The 24,014-nt window shown below is 42.0% G+C and overlaps 1 protein-coding gene across 8 annotated transcripts in view; it reads left to right on the forward strand.

Annotated features, from left to right (window-relative positions):
* The window catches only part of MCTP2 (multiple C2 and transmembrane domain containing 2), a 243,461-nt gene that overhangs the window by 25,381 nt on the left and 194,066 nt on the right, over positions 1-24,014 (forward strand). For 2 of the 8 annotated variants that reach the window (XM_053223605.1, XM_053223604.1), the window contains exon 1: positions 215-281. The exons of 2 other annotated variants lie outside the window; for them this stretch is intronic. In XM_053223605.1, coding sequence (XP_053079580.1) covers positions 266-281 — 16 coding nt within the window. In that variant the 5' untranslated portion in view covers positions 215-265. Of the gene's footprint in view, positions 1-213; positions 282-24,014 lie in introns of those variants that run through there. 4 more of the 8 variants (XM_053223606.1, XM_053223603.1, XM_053223600.1 and 1 more) reach the window with 4 other exon arrangements.

The following is a 24,014-nucleotide window of genomic DNA, read 5'->3' on the forward strand; positions in this document are numbered from 1 at the left end:
CTGCCCCTACCCTGCTCATGCTCTGTCTCTCTCTCTCTCAAAAATAAATTTAATTTTTTTAAAAAAATTAAAAAAAACATATTATTACTTTAGTTGTCAGATGAATTAGGCATACAACTCCTTGATGGAAAAAAAAATTAGATTATTTCATCTTTATAGTGCAAAATAGACTCTTGACGTAAATCTTTGTGACCAGAACCTGTTTCTTAAGCAGGGCGGGACCCATGATGCACTTGGATTTCTGGCTGAATTCTGTCTGGACAAAATGCCTATCAAAAGAGGTACAGAATTGATTGCTTTGTCCCCAGTAGTTACGTTTCATGAAGTTAGCAGCAGCACTGAACCTGTGCTGCTAAAGGAAATACGGAGTTAGGTTCCGTGAACGTCCAGTTACCTTTTTGTCAACCTATTAATACATAACTTTGTTTTATGTGCGTTTCTGTTTAAAGGCCCCTTATTAAATATATATCCCTGGTTCATTGACATCAAACTCACAACCAGTAGCGAACTGTAGCGTCACAACTGTAACGCTTGAATGAAGCTTATCTAACGTAAGTATTTTCTTCCTAACACACATCACAACCTTCTTGCACTGAAGGAACATCAGACAGTGCTTCAGCACTGTGTGTGTGTGTGTGTGTGTGTGTGTGTGTGTGTGTGGGACTGGGGTGCATTTTAAACAACAAAATTAACACAAAAAAAACTTAAACTCCAAAAAAAAAGTGACATCGGATCTCGAGAAAGAAGTTGGTTGACAGAATGAGAGGTGAAACAAGAAGGCGGAGCATTGCCCTGTCCACCCTCAGCTGGGAATGTGCACACTGGGCCAGTCACGTTTTTGGCCACTTTGCGTGCGTTCGTGAGTGACCACAGAAGTGTTGCGGGGGTTGCAGATACATTTTTGGGAGTAGGCTGATTCACAAACGTGGGCTATGTGAACACACGAGGATTGGCCGTTGGTAGAAGAGAGTCATTTCGAGGCTATGTGTGCCTTGAGTTGTCAGTTCAGCAGTTAACCTCTTCCTTCTCAAGAGCTGAATCTGGGGGGGAGTGATGGTGAGGGGGAGCCCCCTACCTGGAAGGGCTGGATCCTCTTACCTGGTGGCAACACCAGGGACCTCTTAGATGTTTCTGAACTCTTTGAGGTCGTGGTCCCTGATTCCACTTGCACAACAAATGTGTCTCCTTTGCCGCCTTCCTACGATCCTGCAGTTAGCGTACCCATGCTGCCTCGTGCTCTGAGTGGGGAGACGTTATAAAGAGAGCGATCACTGAGAAAGCACCCTGTGGAGTCGGTTGGCCTGGGTTCAAATCCCAGCTCTCCTCCTTACTGGCTGTCTGTCCTGGGGTAGGCTGTTCAAACTTGTGCGTTATTAACTCATCTATCAGATGGGTATAACACCAATGCCTGCCTTGTCGTGTTAGTAATTGATGAGAAAATACGTATTCAAGGTATGTCAGGTACTCAAGACAGGTTGATATTAGTCCTCAGATGAGAGCTCTTAATGAGCTATTAATCCACTCAGTTATCCATACTCAACTTTCCTTTCTCTTTTCCTCAAGGATGTGATTATGCATCACCAACAAAGACAAAACCAAAAAAACTAAGGAAAAGAATTAAGGTGAAAGACACTCCAGTATGCAAAGGTGATGCCGAGATGATGTAAAAAACAAACCATTAGGTTAGGGAGAGAGAAACTTTCAGATTGGGCCTGAGTTCTGGCCAGTTGCACAGAAGAAAGGGCTTGAGGGGTGCCTGGCTGGTTCAGTGGGTAGAGCCTACGACCCTTGATCTCCAGATTGTGAGTTTGCCCTCGTGCTGGGTGTGGAGATTTACAAATATATATAAAATCTTAAAAAATAAAAAAAATAAAAAGTCTGAGTCTCACTGTTTTTAGAGAAAAGCAATCGTTCAGGAAGTGCACAGCTGATTTTGGAATGGAGTAATTTTTTATCGGTTCTTCGCGATACACCTTGATATTCACATGCCTGTTCCGCCGATTTGTAACTCTCGTGTACGCATGTGTGTTTCATTCACCCTGGAATCTTGGAGGTTGGGGGTCAACTTCCTGAACTTTAGGTCTTCAGGCCTAACCTCCAGACACTGTCTGTGCTGAGGATATCCTCCTTCTGATGAAGCGATTGCCAAACTGCTTGTTTGCTCTTCCTGTAATCTTATCATGGGACACAGAGACACGACTCTAAGTGCAGAGAAAGGCATTGAGTATTGGAGAAAGATAGCGAAAGCTCAAGAGAGACAGATAAAGGAACCGAGTCCAGTGGGGCTTCTACAAGGGGTCACGTGGTCTTGGGGGACATTGTGATGTGGGGCCCTAAAGCCAGAGTCTCCATGCTTTTGGTTCATAACACTTTAAAAAAAAAATTAACATTTATTCATTTTTGAGAGACAGAGAGAGACAGAGCATGAGAGGGGAAGGGGTGGAGAGAGAGGGAGACACAGAATCTGAAGCAGGCCCCAGGCTCCGAGCCGTCAGCACAGAGCCCGACGCGGGGCTCGGACCCATGAACCGTGAGACCGTGACCTGAGCCAAAGTTGGACTCTCAACCCACTGAGCCACCCAGGCACCCCAGATTATGCCTCTCTTTTAGCAAATAGTTTTAAACACATACCCCATGTATATGCATTTATTTACTTGTAGATTGCATATACTTAGCTCAGAACTACTCTAATGCGTATGTTGTAATTTGCATTAAAAGACATATTGAGGGGTGTCTGGGTGGCTCAGTTGGCTGAGTGTCTAACTCTTGACTTTGGCTCAGGTCATGATCTCGTGGTTCATTGGGATTGAGCCCTGCGTGGGATTTTGTGCTGATGGCATAGAACATGCTTGGGATTCTCTTCTCTTCCCCTCCCCTTCTCTCTCTCTCTCTTTCTCTTAAAATACATAAATAAACATTAAAAAAAGACCTATTATTTACCCAAGGGTTACAGGTATGCTGTTTTGAAGGAGCACATGCATCCCAATGTTTATAGCAGCACTATCAACCATAGCCAAAGTATGGAAAGAGCTGAAATGTCCATTGGTGGATGAATGGGTAACAAGGATGTACATCATACATACATACATACATACACATGCATACACATACACACAATGGAGTATTACTCAGCGATCAAAAAGAATGAAATCTTGCCATTTGCAACTATGTGGATGCAACTAGAGGGTATTATGCTAAGCAAAATTAGAGAAAGACAAATATCATGACTTCACTCATATGAGGACTTTAAGATACAAAACAGATGAACATCAGCGAAGGGAAGCAAAAATAACATAAAAACCGGGAGGGGGAAAACATGAGACTCTTAAATATGGAGAACAAACAGAGGGTTTCTGGAGGGGTTGTGGGAGGGGGGATGGGCTAAGTGGGTAAGGGACATTAAGGAATCTACTCCTGAAATCATTGTTGCCCTATATGCTAACTAACTTGGATGTAAATTAAAATAAATACATACATACATAGATACATACCTATCGTAAATGAAGGATGATTGTCCTAAAAGTAGATTGTGGTGATGGCTGTACAACTCAAAAAGTTTACTAAATATTATTCAATTTACACACATACAGTGGGTAAATTTTATTGTATATAAATTATGCCTTTAAAAGTCGTTTAAGAAGGGAAAGATGAGATGAAGATGAAATTAGCAGCATCTAAACATTTAGAACCTATTATAAGTATAAAAAAGCTTTTATTCTCACCCAACTGATTAGCAATTAAATGCTCATTTTTACAAACAGCAATATGATGAAACGTATCATTATTAACAGTTTTAACCACTTCATGGGGTGATTTTTACAAAAAGCTCATTCTTGGAGTGTAATTGGCTGCTCTTTAATACTTTTCCCTGTGCTTCATCATTAGCTTTATCTTTAGCCCTGGGGCACCTGGGTGGCGCCCTTGGTTAAGTGGCCAGCTCTTGATTACGGCTCAGGTCATGATCTCATGGATCATGGGTTCGAGCCCTGCATTGGGCTCTGTGCTGTCGGGGTGGAGCCTACTTGGGATTCTCTCTCTCTCTTTGCCTCTCTTGGCCCCTCTCCCCTTGCTCTCCCTCTCTGTCTCTCTCTCTCTCTCAAAGTAAATAAAAAGGATTATCTTCAGTCCATAGTTTCTTGGCAAGGATCTTTTTCAGTAACGAGGTAATAGAGATATAAATCTATATGCACACATGTGGACACACACTTTACAGTCTCTCAAGAGCTCACTGGATGATCCTGGAGCACGTGACCTGCGATCCATCTATACAGTGAAACCTACATTTTTCCCTCCAAGCAGCTCTGAATGGCTTGTGATTAGCTGATCTGTGGATTAGGTTTCTTCCTGGCTTTATGTTTCTTCATTAGCACCTTTCACAGTGGGGATTGCCTGCGTATGTCTTTAAATATGTGCTTTTGGTATTATGGTTTCTTACCTGTCTCCCCTAGGATTTGTGCTGTCCGATGGCAGGGACATTGTTTTGTTCACTGTGGCATCCCCAGCACATTGACTGATTCTTGGCACGGATTCTTGGCTCAGTAAATATTGTCAAACAGGTATATCGATCTATGTGCTAAATTTTAGCGACAGTTTTTCTCACTTTTAAAGTTAAGATCAATATATGTGGAAGTTCTGTTATTCAGTCCCTGCCTACATGGAGGTACGCATACCCCACTGCCTGGAGGTGGGCGGAATGAGAGAAGGATTTGGAAAGTGTGGAGGCAAGCTGGTAGAGAATGCGTTTCGCTGCAAGAGACCAGATTCCCTCCTTTGGCATCTGACATTTGGGATAGAGCCGCCTTGCCTGTCTTCCCTTAAAAAAGGATAGGAATGAAGTAATTTAATTGGAAAACAAAACAGGGAAGTGTAATACATTTCCAGCACAGTGGAAGGAAGGCATCTTGGAAATAGAGTGCAAAAGCAGTTGCTGGTGATGTTTCAGGGATTTGTAAGGTTTGAAGGGTTGCATTGTGACATGGGACTTTTCCACAGGGGCGGGGCTCACAAGGACCAGGAAGTCCGCAGGTGAATTGCATCATTTTGGTTTGTTTTGAATAACTGCTTTGTAACTTGATTGAAATCCAGTTGGTTCAGTTATTTTTTTTTTTCCTAAGATCAGGTTTCCTTTTTTTTTAATGTTTATTTATTTATTTTGAGAGAGAGAGAGAGCTTATGAGCAGAGGAGGGGCAGAGAGAGAGGAAGAGAGAGAGAATCCCAAGCAGGCTCCACACTGTCAATACAGAACCCCACGTGGGGCTCCATCTCACAAACCATGAGATCATGACCTGAGCCAAAATCAAGAGTCAGACGCTTAATGGACTGAGCCACCCAGGAGCCCCCAAGATCAGGTTTCTTGAGTTATTTTTTACGTTCCGTAGAATTTATCTGTGTGGGTATATAGTTGTCTGAATTTGAGACATAGACACGTAACCACCACCATACTCATGATATAGAAGGATTCTTTAAAAAAAATTTTATTGTTAGCATTTATTTACTTTTGAGAGAGAGAGAGCTTGAACTGGGGAGGGGCAGGAAGAGAGGGGGACACAGAATCCGAAGCAGGCTCCGGGCTCTGAGCTGTCAGCACAGAGCCCGACGTGGGGCTCGAACTCACAAACCATGAGATCGTGACCTGAGCTGAAGTTGGACGCCTAACCAACCGAGCCTCCCAGGCGCCCCTGCCGGCAATTATCCAGGAGCGTTCCAGTTGCTCCAAATCTTCACCGGCACTTTGTGTTGTCAGCTTTTTCGTTTGCATATTTGTTTTTTGTCATTCCAGAGGAGCTCTGGTTTAGTTTGAGTGTGACGGGATGGATGTGGTCTTAATTTTAGTTTGCTGTCATTATTCTTTTCCTTGCGGGGGCCTCCCCGCCTTGCCTTTTCCCTTCACTGGCTCCATTTGTGTAGACAGTAGGGTTGAGACCTCATTAAATAGTCACCAGTTTTACGTCTGCCTCTTCATAGGGTGTGTTATCTTGCTTTGCTCTTCCCTGACTTCTTATCATTAGGTTGTAAACTTCTGGCGGGCAGGTTGATGCGAAGCTGATAAGAACCAGTAGACATGCACGTAGCACTTCTATATTGATTTTTAGAGTCAACCCTGAAAAAAATCATTTTATTTTTAAACCCTCCTGTTTATATCTTAAAATTTCTTTTAATGCTTATTTTTGAAAGGAGAGAAAGAGAGACAGACAGACAGAGTACAAGTGGGGGAGGGCCTGAGAGACAGAAAGACACGGAATTTGAAGCAGGCTCCAGGCTGAGCTGTCAGCCCAGAGGCCCGACGCGGGGCTCGATCCACGAACCCTGCGATCATGACCTGAGCCGGGGTTGGACGCTTAACTCACTGAGACACCCCAGGCGCCCCTATATCTTTTTATATATAAGATGTTACTGGTGGGTTTTTTTTTTTTAGGACTTCAGAGAAACATTTGCCAGATTTCCAGTTCTGAACTGAGGCTCAAATTTATTATTAATATTATTGTTTCAGTTAATAGTATAAGGACTTTGTAATTGCTCTGTCTCTAATAGTGGGTCTTCTTCCCTGAGGATCAAGTACTATTTCGAAAGCGCCCATCGAAATGTCTTCTATTGAAGCAATTGGGCTTGGTTGGGCTTGATTTCAAATTCTGCCAATTTTCAAGCTCCCTTCAAATTCAGCTGTAAGCATAATGAATGTTTTGGACACATAATAATATAGATTTATCCCCGCAACTTTGGTTGTCTGAGTCACATCGTTTCACTGATTGCATTAGGAAGATTTAGGCCTGGTTTCAAATCCTGCTGATGTTCAAGCTCTGATCACATTCATTTGTGAGCATAATTAATATCTTCGATAATAACATGGATTTATCTCTACAACTTTGAGGACCGTGAGTCATAGCTTTTTCAATGGCTGCCTTAGGAAGACTTATTGAAACCCGATGTCTCAGCATTAATTTTCAGTGTTTATGTAAGCAATAGCATAGGAATATAGCAGCTCGAAAAGGATGGAATTGATCAGACTCACGCATATGTGATTATGCATCGCTGTAGACAATTTCCTAGTAGTTCTCACTAATTTTTCCTTTAAACACATTTTAATATACATAGGAAGACAGGTTTCTCACCTGAGTATTTTGCACAGAGCCTGTTATAACCCCAGATCCACAGACAATTGTTTTATTACTCCAGTGTCTCTCAAGCCCAACTCCGTACCTCAAGAAGATCATATTCTCTGGCCTGGACGATTGTGTTCTGTGATATTTGACAGTAATATTGTTTCAGAATTTGAAATAGAGGAGGATGTTTATAACAAGTGGTTTCAACGGAGAAAATAGCCCACCTTTATTATAATTTTTTTTAATGTGTATTTGAGAAAGAGAGGCAGAGAGTGAGATACAGAGAATCTCAAGCGGGCTCCGCGCTGTCAGCACAGAGCTCGATGCAGGGTTTGATCCCGTGAACTGTGAGATCATGACCTGAGCCGAAATCAAGAGTCAGATGCTCAACCAACTGAGCCACCCAGGTGCCACAAAAATAGTCCAACTTTAAAATGTTTTATTCATCCACACGTCTTTTTTTTTTTTTTTTTTAAGTTTTTAATGCATCCATCCGTCTTACGGGTTTTGTTGCACTTGCTGGTTTTCAGGTAGCAGGATAGCAAAGGCAGGGGGAGCAAGGTGGTGGAGACAGCAGGGGCCACACAGTGTTTCTAGCTGGTGGCAGTGGTGTTCCTGTTGGAGACTTTTGAAAACGTGTCTGATGTTTTTGAGGGTCACAATGGCAAAGGGCATTGGTGGCATCTGGGAGGTGGAGGCTGGATTGATAACTGTCCTACAACGCACAGGACAGTCCCATACAACAAGGAACTGTTGTACTCCAAAGGCCAGTCATGCCTCCAGTTGAGGAACGCTGAGATCCATCTGGGTTTCAATTCACAGCTCTGTGAACCCGAACACATTGCGTTTTCCTCATCTGTAAAGTTGGGGTGAAAATACATATTTGCGAGGTCATCGTGAACATTGCTGATGATGTATGCAAATCAGTGAATACAGGGCCAGATGTGTGGTGGGAGCTCATAAAGAATGATTGGCACACTTTTTACCACCCCCCCACCCCAGTGGCTTCTCAACCCAGTCAGTAAAACCCACAGTGGCACCCAAGGACCTGGGTGTCCTCACAGTGGCACCCAAGGACCTGCCTGATCTGACTTCCTGCTTCCCTCTGAACTCATTTCCTAACAGTGTCGCCCCTCCTGTGCTCTAGTCACACTGTCTGCCTTCCTGCTTCTCAGTCTCCCTGAGACATTTGCCCTACTCTTGACCTTCTGTACTTGATCTGTCTTCTGTGTGGAAGGTGCTTCCCCTGAGGGCATGCACTTGGCTGCCCCTCTCATGTCTTTCATTTCCTGCTCACCATGTCCAATGGGGGCTTTCCTGGTGCGTGACACAAACATGGCAGCCGGGCTGTCTGCAGCTACCCCTTCCCGTCCGTTCTTGTCCCTTCCCCTTGCCGTCACCCAACACGTCACATATGCTTTGGCCTGCCGTCTGTCTCTTCCAAGTAAAACAGAAGTTTCTCGAAAGCAAGGACTCCCATTTTGTCACGGATGTATCCCCACGTGACTGTAACACCACCTAGTGCCTCGGTGCCACCAAATATTTATTGACTAAACGACTTATAAAAATAGCAAAGGAAAAGAGTATGTTGGAGTTGGTAATGCCCTGTGTATACATCTGCTGTTTGTGTTTACAACAGTTTTATTTTCTGCTAGTTCAGTGGTTTTTAATCCAGATGATGGAATTGATTGTTTACTGGAATCACCCTACCTAAACAATTTTGACGGACGTCACAAGAGATAACAGACATCAGGTTGTCTACAAATCCGATTTCTCTATTCTCCTCTGTCACTTTGAATTGAGGAAAGCATGAAACTTTTATTTTTATATAAGATGGGCTTCAGAGCATAATGATATGCTTTTCTTTGAGCAGATATTTTTAAATTGGTTGCAGATGGGGCGCCTGGGTGGCGCAGTCGGTTAAGCGTCCGACTTCAGCCAGGTCGCGATCTCGCGGTCCGTGAGTTCGAGCCCCGCGTCGGGCTCTGGGCTGATGGCTCAGAGCCTAGAGCCTGTTTCCAATTCTGTGTCTCCCTCTCTCTCTGCCCCTCCCCCGTTCATGCTCTGTCTCTCTCTGTCCCAAAAATAAATAAACGTTGAAAAAAAAAATTTTAATTGGTTGCAGATCTATAGAAGTCACCGATAAAGTTGTCCGTAGCGTATTAGAATTATCGAGCTGTCTTCTTGGGGGAGGTTTAATTGTTCTTTGGAGAGACAAGAGGGGTTTGCTGCTTCTGTTGACGTAGGCTTGGCTTGGGCCTGGGGAATGCTTTGAAAAGTTATATTATAAAAGAAACTACTGGCTCGGTATTTTACAAGTGGGGGAATGATAAACTGTGCGTGGTGTTGATTTAAAAGGTAAATATTTGCGTGTGAAAGTTTCTTCTTGCTTTTGACAGGTACAGCCATATTTCTGAAAGACTGTGCTGTGTATTCTGAAAAATTTATATTGATTTGGTGGCTGATGGGTATACACAATTTATTAAACATGCTCTCTTTCAGTCCAGAAATGGCGTAGAAAGATATGTGTAAGGCTTCCTCTGTTCTAAATTACTATCTGTCTTTAGGCTTACCTTTCAGTCACATTTTCTACTCCAAATTTTTTTTCAATGTTTATTTATTTTTGAGAGAGAGAGAGAGAGAGAGAATCCAAAGCAGGCTGCAGCCTCTGACCTGTCAGCACAGAGCCCAGCGCGGGGCTCGAACCCACGAACTGCGAGATCATGACCTGAGACAAAGTCAGAAGCTGAACTGACTCAGTCACCCAGGTGCCCCCACATTTTCTATCCTGAGATGGCTTCTACAATGTGTAGTTTACTCAGGTGGATTACGATTTTAACTGGACATTAATATCTTCCCCTAATTCTCTCCCTCTGCCAGTACTGTCCTAAAGATAACTTCCAGCATTCTGCTTCTGCAGGTAATTTTAAACCCTTAAATGTGATAGTGCTGTTACGCGGCACATTTGAGGTTTGGCAGTTGTTTTGTTATGTAGGTCCTGCATAAGAGATCAGCGTGTGTGGTTTAATGTGAGGCCATCAAGCTCAAGTGCATGAAGAAGTGAATTACTTTCTCTTACGCTTGGTGTGTATTATTCAGACTGTGCACTTGTTTCATGGGCAGTGCTTGATTTTTCACAATTCAGGTCTGTGGCTCCACGGCAGAGAAGAAATATTCTGGTAAGGGAATCAAGAAAATTGTGTGTGTGTGCGTGCCCGCCACACATGCACTGGCAGGTGGTGGGCAGCGGTTTTGTCAAGAGGTGATTGTTGATTGAACACTGTAGCAAGAGAAGCACGTACTTTTAGCCAAGAGTATTCGATCCATCCATCTCTAACCATGATCAAGTGTCCTCAGCTTGACCCACATCCTAGGCCCTTCAGCCTAATTTTATGAAAGTCATTTCGTCTGTTGCCTTTTGCTTTTCCTTTCCTACACCCTTTGGAACCTTCCCCACTCGGGCTTTCTTTCCCCTCATGCCCCCATGAGTCATACCGAGATTACCGGTAATCTCCATTGCGCCACATGGAGGCTTGTCGGGACTGGTGTTATCTCATCTGCAAGCGGCTCTTGATGCTCTGGACCACTTCCTCTGTACAACACCCTTCCTTTGTCTTCTCTGTTTTAGTTTCTAGTTGTCATAAGGTGACACCACACTTTTTTTCATCCTCTCTGGCTGTATCGTTTTAGTGTCCTTGGCAAGTTTGCCCTGCCTGAACACTGCTTGGTGCTGGAGTTCCTTAAGGCTCATCCCGTCTTTCCATCTCATGCGCTTCATGGCAAGCCCATCCATCACCAGGCCTGCAGTCACCGTCTGAATGCCGGTCTCCCCAGACTCTGTCTCTAGACCCGATCTCTCAGCTCTGTAGTCATGTATTCCACTGCCAATATGGCTTCTCCGGGTGAACTTGTGAAACACAGAGAAACCAAGTCTGAGCCCCCAAACCTGCACTTGGGAGTGAATGGCCTAGGGTTTTTTAATTGGACTGGACTCAGTCCGGATTTCCCCTCCCTCTCATTCCTTTTGTTGAGTCCCATCAACTCCGTGTCATCACTGTTGCTCAGTCCCTCCCCTCTTTACTGAGACAACAAGGAGACAGAAGAATCAGAAGAACATTGATCTAAAGAACATTGGTCTAAGCAACGCAGTCAACCAGTTTCAACCAACTGACATATATAGAACCCAAGAACTGCAGAATTGACCATAAGTTGGGCCATAAAGGAAGCCTCCATTTGCAAAGGATTGAAAAGATATGGATTCTTCTTAAATCTTAGGAAGATTTAAATCTTAGGAAGTAAGCCAGAAATCAATAACATGAAGATAACCAAACAATCCCAATTCTTTTTCAGAATTAAGCACTATACCTCTAAAACCTCCCTATGTATCATGTAGATGAACTTAAGGTGGAAGTGAGTATTTTGAATAAATGGCCAGGAAGATACGACCTATCAAAACTCATTTGATGCAGCTCACTCAGTGCATAGAGGGAAATTTGTAGCATTCAATGCATTAATAGAGAGAATAGTATAGCCTAAAAATTGGTATCTAATTTTCTATGTCAAGAATTAAAAAAAAGAAAAGCAAATCAAACCAAAAGGGTATAGAAAAAATCCATGGGTAAAAATAAGAACAGGACCCAATAAATAAAATCAACAAAGAAAAGTAAGCTTTAGAAAAGTGAGTAAGCCATTTGATACGGATCAGGTAAAACAGTATTGGATATATTACCAACATCCTGTTACCTATTGAATTGGAAGCTCTGAAAAATATTTTAGAGAAAGGAAAAGAAAATATTTTAGAAAAGACAAAACAAAATTGTCATTATCTGATCTTTTTAGAAAAAAATTTTACTGTTTATTTTTGAGAGAGACAGAGAGAGAGAGAGCAGGGGAGAGCACATGAGTGGGAGAGGGGAAGAGAGGCGGAAACACAGAATCCGAAGCAGGCTCCAGGCTCTGAGCCATCAGCACAGACCCCGACGTAAGGCTCAAACTCGTGAACAGCAAGATCCTGACCTGAGCTAAAGTTGGATGCTTAACCAACTGAGCCACCCAGGTGCCCTGAAATTGTCATCGTTTGAAAATAATTTAATAGTCTACATTGAAAACCAGAATTAATTGTCATTTACAGACAAATTTTAGCGTTAATAAATGACCTCAACAAGATGGTAGGAATTAGAATCCATGTATAGAAGTCACTTGTTTCCCTCTGTGCACAAATGTTTACAATAACCTTATTCATAATTGCCAAAAATTTGAAGCAACCAAAATGCCCTTCAACGGGCAAATGGATACATAAACTGTGATACATCCATACCATGGAATGTTATTTAGTAAAAATAAATGAGCTGTCTATTAAGCCACAAACAGGCATGGAGGAGATGTAAATAAATATTACTAAGTGAAAAAGTAAAAAGTGTGAAAAGTCTGTGTGATGTGTGTTTCCAACTATATGACATTCCGGAAAAGGCAAAACTGTAGAGATCGCAAAAAGATCAGTGTTTGCCAGGGATTCAGCGAGAAGGGAGGGGGGGTTTGAGTAGGAGGAGCAGAGGAAGATTTTAAAGCAGCAAAACTCTTCTGTATGATCCTGTAATGGTGGAATCATGGCAGTATACATTTGTCCAACCTCAGAAATGCACAATACAAAGGGTGAGCCCCAGGGTAAATTGTGGACGTTAGTTAATAATAAGGCATCAATAACCCTTCATCACTTGTAACAAATATGGCACCTAATTGTAACAAATAGACCACATTAATGATAGATGGCAAGCTCAGAAAAATTGTGTGTGTGGGCAGGATGAGGGGATATATGGGAACTGTCACACTTTTGTGCAGTTATTCTATATAATACTACTCTAGGGGTGCCTGGGTGGCTTGGTCGGTTAAGCGTCCGACTTCAGCTCAGGTGATGATCTCACGGTCCATGAGTTCGAGCCCCGCGTTGGGCTCTGTGCTGACAGCTCAGAGCCTGGCGCCTGTTTCAGATTCTGTGTCTCCCTCTCTCTCTGCCCCTCCCCTGTTCATGCTCTGTCTCTGTCTCAAAAATAAATAAATGTTAAAAAAAAATACTACTCTAAACAAGCTTATTACAAAAAAGAAAAAAGACATAGAAGGTAGCCATATTCATGACTAGGAAGATAATATCTTGAGGTGGTCCTCAGATTAATTTGTAAAGCAACTGCCAACCAAAATGTTCACCACTTTTATTTTGGGAGTGGGGGTATTAGAGAAATAAATGGGTCTAAAATTTACATGGAAAAGCAGAGAAAAAAGAAACCAATCTGAAGAACCATGGCAGGGTGTGCCTTACCCAGCTAGAAATCAAGAGTTGCTACAAACCTATCTTAATTAATGATGTGATATGGGCACAGGTATCAATAACCAGGTACAGATGTTATATATGGAAATTATACTTGATAGAGATGGCCTTGTACATCAATGGGAGGTAGGGTTGGTCTTTTTTTTTTAAACATTTTTTTTAGTGTCTATTTTTGAGAGAGACAGAGTGTGAGCGGGGGATGGGCAGAGAGAGAGCGGGAGGCACAGAATTGGAAGCCGGCTCCAGGCTCTGAGCTGTCAGCAAAGAGCCCGACGCAGGGCTCGAACTCACGGACTGTGAGATCATGACCTGAGCCAAAGTTTGCCACCCAACCGACTGAGCCACCCAGGTGCCCCAGTCTTTTTTTTTTTTTCTTTTAATGTTTGTATTTATTTTGAGAGACAGTGCAAATCGGGGAGGGGCAGAGAGAGAGAGAGAGAGAGAGAGAGAGAGAGAGAGAGAGAATCCCAAGCAGGCTCCATGCTCAGTGCTCAGCGCAGAGCTGAACACAAGGCTTGATCTCATGACCCATGATATCATGATCAAGAATCAGATGCCCAACTGACTGAGCCACCCAGGTACCACCGGGAGGGAGGGTAGGTCTTACTAATCTAAAGGTTCTTTGAACTTTGATTATGTACGTACATAAAAAATAGTCTCTGTCCCCCATCCCAAACCATAAGTAAACAATGTAGGATAGGGCAAATGACCATGAAAAGCAAAACTTCAGAGCTTTATCAAGAAAAGATATGAAAATATATTTGTGATCCTGAGGATTTAGAAACCACAGCTGCCACACTCGTGCCATGCACACAAACACAACATGCCAAGAAAAATATTGATAAATTCAACTCATCAAATGTTTTTCAAATGTGAATCTTGGCACCACATACAAATTTTTAAGAACTACATTTTGGGTGGAGAGTTTTGCAGCCGAAAGTAGCAAGAAAGCATTATTATAAAAAGGAATTATTTTATGTTTATTTATTTATTTTGAGAGAGAGAGGCAAGCATGAGCCTGGGAGGGGCTGAGAGAGAGGAAGAGAGAATCTCAGGCAGGCTCTGTGCTCTGTGCTGAGCCCCATGTGGGGCTCAAACTCACAAACCGTGGGATCATGACTTGAGTCGAAATCAAGAGTCAGTTGCTTAACCGACTGAACCACCCAGATGCCCCGGGTGTCAACATTTTGAAAGTACGGTTCCAAATAAGAAAAAAGAAAGCCATCAACCCAATAATGGGTCGCCTTTCACAATTTCAGATTGGCAAATACTAAAAAAAAAAAAAATCTTGTAGCGGTAGGTGCAGGCAAAGACATTGCACGGTAGAAACTGATTGGCTGCTGTTGGGCATATTAATTAATATATCTACTTTGGAAAACGGTTTGGCAATACCTACATAGTCAAGTTTCGGATACACATACCCCACAAGTCAACACTTCAACTCTGAGATAGGGTGTTTCTCAGTGAGGCCTTCTTGGTAATTTGGGCAGGACAAGTCTGTCTTGTTACCTTTCATAACCCTGATCTGCGCCCACTGTGTGTGGGTTATGCCTCCTACCATGGCCGTGAAAACAACCGAACATTCTTGACACATTTCTAACCACTTCTAGTGGGGGCAGTCCAGAGCTGATTGAAAAACCCTGGGAGAGGGGCGCCCGGGTGGCTCAGTCAGTTGGGCGTCCGACTTTGGCTCAGGTCATGATCTCGTGGTTCATGGGTTCGAGCCCCACATCGGGCTCTGTGCTGACAGCTCAGAGCCTGGAGCCTGCTTCGGGTTCTGTCTCTCCCTCTCTCTCTGCCCCTTCCCTGCTCGCGCTCTGTCTCTGTCTTCCAAAGTAAATAAACATTAAAAACAAAAAAAAAAAAAAGAAAGAAAAACCCTGGGAGAAACCAACATAAACCCCAGAAGACAAGTCTAAGAATATTCTTTCAAGTCTGTTTAATTCTGTTTTTCATAATAAAATAGAGTAAGCATCTTAAGTAGCCAGAAAAATTAATCAATAAATTACAACATCCTCTAAAAACAGAATATTAGGGACGCCTGGGTGGCTCAGTTGGTTAAGCATCCGACTTTAGCTCAGGTATGATCTCGCGGTTTGTGGGTTCGAGCCCCACTTTGGGCTCTGTGCTGACAGCTCAGAGCCTGGAGCCTGCTTCAGATTCTGTGTCTCCCTCTCTCTCTGCCCCTCCTCCACTCACGCTCTGTCTCTCTCAAAAATAAATAAACATTAAAAAATAAATAAATAAAAACAGAATTATATGCTTCTTAAAATGACTTTAACAAAACTACATTTATCATTGCGGATACAGTTCCTGAAGGTAACGTTGATTGAAAAGCATGAAACAATATACTACTTACATAAAATGTATAATCAGTAAAGTTTATGACCATGATGAATAGTATTATGTTTATCCTTGAACGTTATGGAACAAAATATATGGAAACAATAAATACAGTTTTCAACTACTGATTACTTCCAGCAGGGCATGATGGGAAAGTCACACACAAAATGTACTTAAATTTTTATTCCATAAGGTATGTCACTAGTACGTGCATGATCTACACTTTTCTATACACCACTGAAGAAATCTAAGTATAAAGAACAGCAACGAGAGTGGATATGGGAATACATAACTAAGGCTGAAATGTTTGGATAGAACTAATAGGTCCAGAGATCTGAAAATGATTGGGGACTGAGGTGGATAAGAAATGTCAGGCAGGGGGCGCCTGGGTGGCTCAGTTGGTTAAGCCTCCGACTTCAGCTCAGGTCACCATCTCGCGATCCGTGAGTTCGAGTCCCGCATCGGGCTCTGGGCTGATGGCTCAGAGCCTGGAGCCTGCTTCCGATTCTGTCCCTCCCTCTCTGACCCTCCCCCATTCATGCTCTGTCTCTCTCTGTCTCAAAAATAAATAAACGTTAAAAAAAATTAAAAAAAATGTCAGGAAGGATGACATGGAAGATCAAAGGCCTTTACAACTATTTAGAACAAGAAAACCCAGGAAAGATTAGAGATCTCCCTTAGGGCAAAATATAGTGATTAAGCGTTGAAGCCCCCTATTTGTTAGTATTTATGTCATGTTTGCAAAGCACTTTCATGGCCATGATCTCCCTGGGTCCTACCAAGTGATATGGCAATAAAACAAGAGATATAAAGTAGGAAAAGAAGTCCATGGTACCTGACATGGGGGTAAGTCACTTCCTAGCTTTTTAAGTTGACATCATTTCTTTAGATGCAGTTAAAGTGAAACATAGTGTGCTGAAGAAGTTTGCATTTATGATCTCCAAGAGCCAGTGTTTCTACTCTTGGGATGGGTGTAGAGAATTAGAAAGCTTCTAGAATTCTAGACTGAGATCATTAGCTAAAGAGATACGGTAGAGAGCATTTGGAGGGATAATGGCCCCCATGGTCTCTATGTTTCCTGATGACATTGAGATGTCCTGCAAAGTGTCCAACACGAAACTGGCTCAGTTTTGCTGCCAGAGCACGACTTTCCCCCAGAAAATTGGGTTATTCCTTCTCTGCTGTTGGGTTTTTGGTTCCTCTTGAATGTTTCTGTATGTTGCTCATGGTTAAGCATGGCGCATAGACTCCCACAGATTTGATCAACTGTTTCCCATCTTGCCTTCTTTCTACCTCCCTTGAAGACCCATCAGTTTCTTCTTCTTCTTTTTTTTTTTAACGTTTATTTATTTTTGAGACAGAGAGAGACAGAGCATGAACGGGGGAGGGTCAGAGAGGGAGGGAGGCACAGAATCTGAAGCAGGCTCCGGGCTCTGAGCTGTCAGCACAGAGCCCGACGTGGGGCCTCGAACTCATGGACCGCGAGATCATGATCTGAGCCGAAGTCGGATGCTCAACCGACTGAGCCACCCAGGCGCCCCTCGTCAGTTTATTCTTTAAATTGAGCTTCCTGTCTTCTCTTGCTTGCGTTTGTAAAATTTCAGTGCTGTAATAAGATTTTGCTCTCCTGCTCCTCCTCCTTCCCTGGTTTATTTCACTCTTGGTAAGAAATGAATCAGAAAAATTTAGAGTATTTCCACGTCTTCCACATCTGTCCATTTTGGCAACTTATGCTAAGGCATTGATGTTCCACTGAATATTTCAGTGTTGGGGGTCCCTAAGGCCACCCCCAGGTTTGGTGGCTCTTTAGGAGGACTTACAGAACTCAGTATTTGGTCTGAAAGTGATGATTTGCTCTGGGAAAGGATGGATGCAAAACAAAACCAGCAAAGAGAAGAGTGCCCAGGAAGTCTGGAGGAAACCAGGCACAATCTTCCCAGTGGGATCAACTAGGACGTATTTAATTCCTCTGGCAAGGAGTTGCGGCAACATGTATGATACATTGCCTACCGGGGATGCCCGTTAGAGAAAACTTTTTATTAGGTTTTAATCGGGAACCGGTCGCATAGATCCTCTCTGCCTAGCATGTACTAAAATTCCAGACTCTTAGAAGGAAAGCAGGGATTCGGCATAAACCAAATCGTTTGCACGTACAGTGGGGGCACAATGAGCCACTCTGGTCAGAGTGATTGGAAACCTTGCAAAATCTTAGGTTCCCAGACACCAGCTCAGGACCAACCTGGAGAGCAGGAGTAAGAGGTCAGCAATCTCAGACCTGCCAGTTGTGCTTTTTTGCACTGATTACTTTTTTTTGTTGTTGAATGGAATGTTCACTGGTGCAGACTCATTTAAAAAATCACGTGTCCCTTTTGCTAAACTCCTTTCAGGGAGAGGTGCTAATTGTGGGTATGCTGGTAGAGATTGGAATAAGAGTGACAGCACAGGTATCTGAGGGCTGCAGAAACTCCAGCCCCTTCCCCTTTCCTTCAGTCCTCTCCAGACAGAGTATGAATTAGGAATGACTGATAGAGAGGAGTGATTCTGGGACCTTCTTCTACAGGTGAGATTTTAAAGAGAGTAGCTGTGGGGCAGGGTATGGCGTCAGCCCGAGAAGACAGGAACTGCTTTCAGATAGTGTGTTTTGTTTCTTTCCGAGAACATAGGTAGTGGGACTGAAAAAGGCCTCCGGTCCTTTTGGTTGGTCTTCCTCTTGGAGGGGACTCTGTCCCCGTGATTTAAAAAAAAAATGTTTATTTATTTTTGAGAGAGAGAGAGAGCATGAGCAGGGGAGGGGAAGAGAGAGAGGGAGACACAGAATCCCAAGCAGGCTCTGGGCTCCGAGCTGCCAGCACAGAGCCCGATGCGGGGCGCGAACCCATGAGCCGTGAGATCATGACCTGAGCTGAAGTCGGGCACTCAACCGACTGAGCCACCCAGGTGCCCCTATCCCCATGATTTTTTAAATAATATATCTAACATGTAGAATGATCTTTTCTACCTCAATTGGATTACAAATTTAGTAGCAATTTGACTGATTGATTGGGAAGCTGCATTTTAGGGGGGGAGGGAAGCCAAATTTATTTTAAAAGCGGTTGCATTTTCTGTTTCTTATGTAAGAGTGATTTGCAGGGACTTTTCTATTAACGATAGTCTCCTTTATTATTTTTCTAAAATTTTTTTAATGTTTATTTATTTTTGAGAGAGAGAGAGAGAGAGAGAGAGCGAGCACGAGCGGAAGAGGGGCAGAGAGAGAGGGAGACACAGAATCTGAAGCAGGCGCCAGGCTCTGAGCTGTCAGCACATGGCCCGAGGCGGGGCTCGAACCCACTAACTGCGAGATCATGACCTGAGCCAAAGTCGGATGCTTAACTGACTGAGCCTCCCAGGCACCCCAAGGATAGTCTCCTTTAGATAACATTTGTGTGGTGGGGAAGTTGTTTCTTATACCAGCTCGATTAAATGTAGTCAAACGTAGAGCCTCTTATCCCTGTTTTATCAGAATTCAAAATAATCCTTTCACAGACTAGAATTTGCCTTTATCCTTTCCCACAAGAGGAAACGGATACCACAGGAGGAATGTATATCATCAGATTTTCACCTTTATTGAATCTAGTTTAAATTTTGCTTTTTCCTCCCATTTTAACAGGGTGTGATATGAAATTTCCTTTCTGCCGGTGATAAAAATATCTTAATGGTTCTCTAAAAAGCTACTAATGACACATTCTGACTAGTAATAACTACTTGCGGCTCTGTCACTTGAGTTGATATTTAGATTGTGAAAATAAACCCTTTTCATCATATTTACGCTAAAGGGGAACGTCGAGAAGCACAGTCTGAGCCAGGGTGACTGAATAATGTGCCGAATAATCAATTATGCTGTTGTCATTCTCGGACCGATCTCTGCTTTGTGTTTCTTGTTCACACCGTGGATGTGGTGGTGCAGGTTCAATCAGATACTTTGGGGCCGGCATTTAAAAGGGTTGTTGTTCTCTTTTTCCATTTGGCCAATTGTTCGCAGCCAGCTGGGGAGGATGTCTGGGTTAAAACCGTACTAAATGAAACTTCCATTAGGCCTCTGGGCTTGGGGCCATTTCCTGCAAAGACCTTATCCTGCCGTTAGTGGTTTGAAGAAGCAGAAGGCTTCTTTCCGTTCAATAAATGAAGGCTGTGTGTTACCAGGTTGGGCACCACAGGTATCTCGTTGGGCGAAGCTTCTAGTGCTGATGGTTTGCAGAGCGTGGGCTACATTGTCACTTGCAGCTCTTTGGATCTTATGATGATAACCTGGGAACTTCTCTCATGCTAGACGATGGAGCCGATATGTTTCAGTTTGTTTGTAAATCTCCTCTGAGGTGAGGAAAGCTGACTATCCAGATAGTTGGATTTGTCTCACCGGCTTTTTTCTTCAAGTCTAACTGTTCCTTGAATTTATTCTTGTGTTAGACTTTCCATCTTCATGCGCCGTCGGTTGGAGGGGTAATGTTTTCAGGCGTCGAAGCGACCACGGTCTAGTGGTATATTCGCTTTATGTACACCTTTAAGAACACTTCTTCTTGGAGGGGCCTGTATTTTAATATTTATACGTTTGTAGTTCTGGACCTCTGGTTCTGTTCTACTTACACACATGCGGACATTTTGGTCAGAAGGATTTTGCAAAACTTACTTTTTTAAAAAAAATTTTAATGTTTATTTATTTTTGAGAGAGAGAGAGAGAGAGAGAGAGCGAGTGGGGGAGGGACAGAGAGAGAGGGAGACACAGAATCCAACAGGAGCCAAAACAATGATGAGGGGGATGTCCTTCCTACTTCATGATGCTGTAGTTTTGAGAACAGGGCTAAATCATTGCTTTCTTTCCTTTTCTTTTTCCTCCCTCCCTCCCTCCCTCCCTCCTTCTTTCTTTTCTTTTCTTTCTTTCTTTCTTTCTTTCTCTTTCTTTCTTTCTTTCTTTCTTTCTTTCTCTTTCTTTCTTTCTTTCTTTCTCTCTTTCTTTCTCTTTCTTTCTTTCTTTCTTTCTCTCTTTCTTTCTCTTTCTTTCTTTCTTTCTTTCTCTCTTTCTTTCTTTCTTTCTTTCTCTTTCTTTCTTCCTTTCTTTCTTTCTTTCTCTTTCTTTCTTTCTTTCTTTCTCTCTTTCTTTCTCTTTCTTTCTTTCTTTCTTTCTCTTTCTTTCTTTCTTTCTTTCTCTTTCTTTCTTTCTTTCTCTTCTTTCTTTCTTTCTTTCTTTCTTTCTTTCTTTCTTTCTCTTTCTTTCTTTCTTTCTTTCTCTTTCTTTCTTTCTTTCTCTTTCTTTCTTTCTTTCTTTCTTTCTTTCTCTTTCTTTCTTTCTTTCTTTCTTTCTCTTTCTTTCTTTCTTTCTCTTTCTTTCTTTCTTTCTTTCTTTCTCTTTCTTTCTTTCTCTTTCTTTCTTTCTTTCTTTCTCTCTTTCTTTCTTTCTTTCTCTCTTTCTTTCTCTTTCTTTCTTTCTTTCTCTCTTTCTTTCTTTCTTTCTTTCTCTTTCTTTCTTTCTTTCTTTCTCTTCTTTCTTTCTTTCTTTCTTTCTCTTTCTTTCTTTCTTTCTTTCTTTCTCTTTCTTTCTTTCTTTCTCTTTCTTTCTTTCTTTCTTTCTCTCTTTCTTTCTCTTTCTTTCTTTCTTTCTTTCTCTCTTTCTTTCTTTCTTTCTTTCTCTTTCTTTCTTTCTTTCTTTCTCTTTCTTTCTTTCTTTCTTTCTTTTTCTTTCTTTCTTTCTTTCTTTCTCTCTTTCTTTCTCTTTCTTTCTCTCTTTCTCTTTCTTTCTTTCTTTCTCTTTCTTTCTTTCTTTCTTGTTTTAATCTCTATCAATCCTCCCACTACTCTGGTGGGATCACAGTAGTGGGTTGTTTCTGATCAGAGGATTGAAAAGGGGAGTTCCAAGGGTGCCTGGGTGGCTCAGTTGGTCAAGCGTGTGACTCTTGGTTTTGGCTCAGGTCCTGATCTCACGGTTCGTGGGTTCGAGCCCCTCATTGGGCTCTGTGCTGACAGCGTGGAGCCTGCTTGGCATTCTCTCCCTCCTCTGCCCCTCCCCTGTGCACTCTCTCTCTCTCTCTCTCTCTCTTTCTCTCTCTGTCACTTTGAAAATAAATAAGTAAACTTAAAAAATTAAAAATAAAATGAAGAAAAGGGGACTTCCAGGGTATCAGAGAGTATCAGGGGAGGCAGCTGAGAAGAGGGGCTCAGGAAATGATTCCATAAAGCTTGTGAATTCCTGAACTGACCACAACCTGCACATTCATGCATCTGATCATGATTAGCATGCCATCTACTTTGAGAATGTAGTTAATGAACAGAGCTCTATGCAAGTCTCAGAGTGACCTCTATATGGTGCGTACCCAGGACAGATTGCAATGGCCCTTCATGGCTTTTGAGAACAACACTGACCTCAGCCCACAAAATGTGGGTTGGAATTTGTGGCTGGAAGCTAATCAGATGCCTGACAAAACAATAACATCAGCATTCTCCATAGATTTAAATAAGGCTCGAGATTTTATAAGAACATTCAGAATGTCTAGGATAGGATCCATGTTGGCCTATGAAGGACTACAAAATCTCAAATCGCATGGAAAAGACAATGGATGACAAATAAAATATGACTTTAAAGCAGCTATTATAAAAATGCTTCAGTGAATAATCGTGAATTCTGAAGCAAAAGGTAAATTGGAATGTATCCATAATGAAATAGGAGATATAAAGTAGAACCAAATGGAAATTTTAGAACTGAAAAATACAGTAGTCTCCCCACCTTGCCCTCTCCTACCCCACCCCCAGATTTCCTCACTATGTACATTCAGTAACAAAATGGAGATGAGAGAGGAAAGAACCAGTAAATCTGAACATAGATCAATAGAAACTATACAGTAAGAACAAAGGAGAGAAAGATTGAAAAATATTGAACAGAGATGCTGAGACTGTTGGACAATAACAACAGGCATAATGTTTGTATTATTGGAGTCCCAGAAGGAAAGGAGAAAGAATGTGGCTAAAAGTATTCCAAGAAATAATGGCTGCAAACTTTCCAAGTTGGACAAAAGACATAACCTTATAGATTCAAGAAGCTAAGCTACCCCAAACAAGATAAACTCAAAGAAACACACACCCACGCATATCATAACTGCTGTAAACTAAAGACAAAATTTTGAAAGCAGTCAGAGAAAAAGTGACACCTTCTCTGTAGGAGAACAGTGATTCAAATGACTCAGATTTCTCAGTGGAAATCATGGAAGCCAGAGGAAAGGTCATACCATTTTTAAAGTGCTGAAAGAAAAGTGTTGAATCTGGGATTCTAAGAAAATATCTTTGAAGATGAAATGAAGATATTCTTATATGAGGTAAAATCTAAAGAATTTGGAGTCGACAGACTTGCAATAAAATAACCAGTTAAGGAAATTTCTTATACTATTGGGAACTGATACCAGAAATTTGAAAATCAGGAATGGAGAAAATGGTAAATATGATAGACTGTTCTTCTCTTCTTGAATTATTCCAAATACCATTCATGATTGAAATCAAAGTAAAAGCTTGTCTGATAGGAATTTGCAATGTATTTAGATGTAATATAGAAGACAACTTTTCAAGGGGCGAGGAAGAGGATACCTATATCATTATATGGTAGGCAGAATAATCTCCTGCCCTACAGAATCCCACATCCTAATCCTCAGATGCTGTGAATATCTTACGTTAAGTGGGAAAAGGATTTTGCAGATGTGATTAAGACTGTAGACCTTGAGATAATGAGAATATGCTGTATTATCCTGGTGGGCCCACCTGAATCACATTGAGTCCTTAAAAGTTGAAGAGGACAACAGAAAGGTGGATCAGAAAGATGATTCTAAGGAGAGTGTGAAAGGTTAATTATGCATGTTGTAACTTCTAGAGCAACCACTAAAATTTTATTAAAAGAAATGTGGTCAAAGTCATAATTGATATATTAAGTGGAACAGTAAAAAATAGTGTTAACCTTGAAAAAAGCAAGGAAGAGAAACAAAAGAATAAAAAACAATGGAAACAAACAAAACACATAGGTTGGGAACCCTTAATACAAACATATCAATTATTACATTAAATGTAAATGGTTTAAACAAACCAATTAAAAGAGATTGTCAGATTGGATTTAAACAGTAAGAAGATATACCAATTGTAAACACGTATCCAACTAACAGCCCTTCAAAATACAGAAGCAAAACCTGACATAGTGAAAGGAGAAATAGACAAATTCATAATTATAATTGAGTAACCCAGC

Source organism: Acinonyx jubatus, chromosome B3 (genome assembly GCF_027475565.1).
Source record: "Acinonyx jubatus isolate Ajub_Pintada_27869175 chromosome B3, VMU_Ajub_asm_v1.0, whole genome shotgun sequence".
Taxonomy (NCBI): Eukaryota; Metazoa; Chordata; class Mammalia; order Carnivora; family Felidae; genus Acinonyx; species Acinonyx jubatus.